General features: G+C 37.8%; 1 protein-coding gene and 1 long non-coding RNA gene across 2 annotated transcripts in view; one reads left to right on the forward strand and one right to left on the reverse strand.

The window, feature by feature from the left end:
• LOC138050527 (uncharacterized) overlaps positions 1-411 on the forward strand; it is a 4,660-nt gene extending 4,249 nt beyond the window's left edge. The window contains exon 3 of the long non-coding RNA XR_011132642.1: positions 1-411. This exon is cut by the window's left edge and continues 2,227 nt beyond it. This is a non-coding gene — a long non-coding RNA (uncharacterized lncRNA).
• LOC138052185 (myosin-11-like) overlaps positions 1-5,000 on the reverse strand; it is a 40,813-nt gene that overhangs the window by 10,770 nt on the left and 25,043 nt on the right. Inside the window, exons 17-18 of the mRNA XM_068898565.1 lie at positions 4,677-4,834; positions 2,822-2,966 (exon numbers count right to left, since the gene is read on the reverse strand). Of these exons, the coding sequence (XP_068754666.1) occupies positions 2,822-2,966; positions 4,677-4,834 (303 nt within the window). The remainder of the gene's footprint in view (positions 1-2,821; positions 2,967-4,676; positions 4,835-5,000) is intronic.

Raw genomic sequence — 5,000 nt, forward strand, 5'->3', positions numbered from 1 at the left:
CAGAGGCGGATAGTGGTATTCCTACAGGCTTGCCATTTTTCCTTTAACATCATTTATGGGACGAGATTCTTCCTTCCTTGTAGGTTTTTTACATATACTATAAGTAAGTACTGATGAAGACATTGTTTACAAACTCTGAGGCTCAGCTGGGACGAGTTCCTTTCTTTTTTTTTTGTTTTTTTTTCAATTCTTCACAAAGATGAAACCTTCAATAACTCTTTTTTTTAACTTTGATATAAGCTAGACTTAACTCTAGTGAATAATTGGAAAATGAAACATTTGTGGCAAATGTTATGATAAATTCAACTCAACAATCGAAATTGAAAGTTGACAATTGAAGCTAAGCTGAACACAATCTTAATGTGTAATTTTAAAGGGGGAACTGAAAAGGAAACACAAACACTGGGGGAACCCCTGGGGGTCTCACGAATCTTTTTACGGAAGAAGTGTGCAGGAGATAAGCTGAAAATCAACTCTAAAGGAACCTATCCACGAATACTTTTGCAAGGTCTAGCGATAGAGTACACCGAGCTGTAACGACAATAGCAGTCCGAAAACGATCTGTAGGAAACCTCACTGAACCGTAACGCAAGTGACAGAAGCTGCTTCCACATCAACTTGACTACCTCTCTCTCGAATATCAGATCACCGGTCACAGACAAGGCAATGACAAAAGAACTGTTCACACTATTTTAATAGAAGTATAATAAGAATTCATCCTAGGTTTGCAGTCTCAAGATAGTCCAAAAGCAAGTCTTGACACACTAATTCTAGACTAGATCTCTTATTAGCAGAGTCGGAGAACTCGAAATCTTACGGCAGAAAGATCTTTTCGAACAATTTGCGTACTGGTTATAACCTTGCAAGAAGGTTAAACTAAATACCATAAATTCACCGCTTCAAAACGTTTTTCAAAGCTTTACAGATCTTTCCGAAGTGACTGAATGAAATACCTGTGTAAAATGGTAGGCTAATCGCTTGCACTCAACACAACTTCTATGTGCTCTTCCACCGCGACACAATATGGCCGACGGTACAAGTCCTGATCTGTAAGTAAGATGCGCGCAAGCTCTTATGGGATTTTTGGCCGCTGGCGCGCTTTATTGCTCGATGTTCAAAAAAATCTCGTCTTAAGGAGGCTCGAAATAGTTTCTCCCTTTTTCAAACAAATATACATATTCTGTCCTTAGATACAGTTAGGGCAATCATATCAAGACGAAATTTGGCCAGGGTATTAAGTACCTATCGTAGATTTCTCACATTATGTTTTCCTCCAAAATAATGTTACCATGGCAACGATATTAGGCATTTCTTTGAGCCTTAAAATCAACATATGTGGTCCTTTTTGAAGAAACGGGACGGTGAAATTTTCCCATTCATCGTTACCAGATAATGTTAGAAATACTCTCTAAAATATTTAAAATTCAACAAAATCTGTAGGTCAGTTTTTCAGAAAAATAAGTTTTTTTGAATTGTGTCTCTAATTTTTTTTTTCACCTACAGAATTTTTTTAAATTTGAAAGACAAACGGTTTAAATTAATCTAAGCTAACATGCAAAAAATAAAAAAAAATCACCGTCCAGAAGCAGAGATATAAACGAGTAAAGTTGCAAAATCAGGAAAAATTAGGGGGTTACAAGATCAGCATTTACGCATGCGTCACCCGCTCATTCGAGTCCGCGCGCGAGTGGAGCTACAGGTCAACACAAACGGATTTAAGTAACTATTAAACCGTTTAAGTAGAATTTTCGTAGTTTTCGTGAATAGGAGATCTCTATTTATATGCCATGTATATAGGAATTGGAGAAAGGTAAGCGAAACTAGCGGTATTTGTTTATTTCTGGTGACCCATTTAAATCATAAGCTGACGCAAGCAGCTTACGAATTGCGTGTGTGGCTTACGCGCGCGCGCTCAGCTGAAAACCCTTTCGAGCCTCCTTAATTAACAACTATTCACCGAAGTGGAGGTGGCTAGTGGTCGATGTAATATAACACAAAAATATGATTTTAACTCGTTTGTTCCTGCAACGATTGCAATATTTTCCGACGCAAATCCCGAGCGAGTTTCTTGGAGGTGAATGGCAAAGAACTGATCTTCGGAGTTCGAGAAGCCAATCAGAGCACGCGTTACACGTTATCCACTGTTTTAGTATAATATTACACTTTATAGTTCACCACTAAATTTTCTCCGATTCTTATTGGTTTAAATTGATCACGTGACGCGATAGTGTTCGTCCGCGGAGAGACACTATCAGCCCATAGTGCCCTTCCGAGGAAAATACCCGGATGGATAGAAGTCGTCCGCTGAAAATACCTGTGTAAACAAGCGGCCTTATGGAAAATAAACAATCGAAATTGTATTAAGAGGGTTTTTGTTTGTTTTCTTTTTCAAATTTTGCATTGGCTGACACGGCTTTCGTCTAATAAAGTTGAAAATAATTCAACATGATTTTTGAGCTGGCGCGCGGAAGAAGCTTCTCGGGCAAATATTTGTTTTAAGAACATCAAATTTCCGCGGGGCAACTATCAGCCGATAGTTCCTCGACAGAAACACTCTATTGTTTAAATAGATAGCGATAATCGCATTAAAGTCAGCATTTACAAAGAAGCACGGCAAAAATCCAGGCTTCAACGACATTCGAACACAGAACCACGATCGCTCTACACGGTGCTCTATTTTACTGACTCCGGGAACTGGTCCGGCTATTCCGAGTTCGTTTTTCAATCGCGCCAAAGGTGAACGTATGATAGAAAATATGTTGGAAACGTTATCATACGATTTCGGTTACTGAACAAGACAGTGATTTCAGTCCCTACTAACCTTATCTCCTGTGTTTCTTAGCTTCTGTTTCAATGCCTCAATTTGCGTTTCTTGCTCTTTAACTGTGTATTGTAGCTGACAATCTCTGTCCCGCAATAGTTCAACTTGCTTTTCTAACTCCTGAACAGTTTGGTGTTGAATTCCCCTAAAATGCAAACAAACGGAAGCACAGTCAAGATTCGGTGCAGACCTTCCTTATGGTCATGCACTTGTTCATCTCTACGAAAATGGGCAAAAAAACCGAAGTATTTTCATAAACACAAGCGTCCCCGTATCGTTTCCACCTGTCCTAACTACCGGAAACGAAGCTTATCCACCCTCACCGCCAACGTAACGTCACTGCCCAACCAATGACATATATGACCGAGCAAGTCTTCCACCTTAAGACAGATCGTAAAATAATTCGCTATCGGTCCGCTTCATTTTTTAAAACGAGAAGTTACGTTCAAGCTCTTGCCATAACAAAGAAACCAACAAATAACAGAACTAGAAACTTCGCCGGCAAACATGATCAGGTTTATTTATTTCACGTAAGTTTAATTAAACGTCTTTGGATCATAGATAGCGAAGTTTTGACCGCTAGGCTGCATGCTGGTTGGCTACCGTCGACACGATCAACCTGACGAAGAACTGTAAGTACAGCAGTAGAACCTTACGATTCAAGATCCTACTGTGACACAGTCCTGCAAAAATTGCGCTTAAGAATTCACCGAACTTCAGAGTGCAGTTAATTTGTTTATTTATTTATTTATTAAACAATTCGCCAACCATTATAAAAATAATAGGGTGAAGGATTCTTGTAAAATCGAGGCGAAGCCGAACTAAAGTTACTGTTTAGTGAACATCTTTCCTCGTTATTTTACATTACAAGGCATTTAAACGAAGAAAATTACCCGAAAACTATCTGAAAATTAGACTTACTTTGTCTCAGATATGAAGACGTTGATTAATAAAAAAATTATTTTTTCCATTTCTCTATTTACATAATCATTTCCTCCTGGATTATTAACGAGTTTAATAATATTCTATGTGAAGTGTTTTAAAAGAACGTCATGGCTATAGTTACCTCAACATCTCCTCGATTTCTATAACATCGTAAGCAAGTCTGACAAGGATTAGGCAAATTGTTAGCAAGTAAAATTGAGAAATCGTAAATTGATGTAAGGTTTTCTTTCTTAGTAGGTTATTTATAGCTTTAAAAATCTTGCAGAACCGGCCATTGAGAATTATTCACTCGTGAGGTTTATTAGTATTTAAAAATTCCAAAGCTAATTAGCGTTTTTATTGTTAAATCAGATTAAAAGTTTAAATGAAAGAGACAAAAAAGATTTAAAATTTAACTTTACCATAACTAATGGAAATTTATATGATTAATACGAAAACAGTTCAACAATTATACTACTGCGAAAGACGTATATAGTTTTTCTGTAGCTGATAAAAGAATTATAAGACGTTTTACAGTTAAGTATCAGTGCTCTTTCGAATATAATATAATAAACTAACGCTTGTACTTTGCTTACAAAATCTTAACCGAGGCATCAGAATGAAAGATACTTTAAATGCGGAAGAGGCTGAAACTCCCTTTCCACCAAATGTCATTTAAAGTGAATTTAAGGCTACAGAACCGTGCACAGCAAAAAAAACCTTTAAAATATACACAACGGTGTCAGAGACCCAGCGTGAAGGAGGCACAAACAGTTGAATTGGCGGTTCATAAACTAAGGTGTGGAATTAAGAACAGTTGGTAGTCGTCGCGTGATCCGAAACCGGAGAATTTCCAAGCAAATTATGGGCAATGCACCAGGCCGCCTGCAGGAAGGTTTGCAATAGCAAGATAACTCGAAAAACAACTCACTTGTTCACTTCCTCTTCCTGCAGATGAACTCTAAGTGTATTATTTTCCTCAGATGTCAGCTTCATTTCAGCAAGTTGATCGTTAGCATGTTTGAGTTCTGATCGTGTGATCTCCAGTTGCTGACTCACACCCTCAAACTCGGCGCTTAATCCTGCCAACTAATTAAAAAAAACATTTAAGAATGCGTAGCGGAGTGGAGGTGGCTAGTGGTGGACACTGAAGTGAATAGTTGTTTTAGTATATACTAAAACAGTGAGACAATATAGCACAAAAATATGATTTTAACTCATTTGTTTCTGCAACAATTACAATATTTTCGGGCGT

This window comes from Montipora capricornis, chromosome 6, assembly GCF_036669925.1.
Source record: "Montipora capricornis isolate CH-2021 chromosome 6, ASM3666992v2, whole genome shotgun sequence".
NCBI classification, from domain to species: Eukaryota; Metazoa; Cnidaria; class Anthozoa; order Scleractinia; family Acroporidae; genus Montipora; species Montipora capricornis.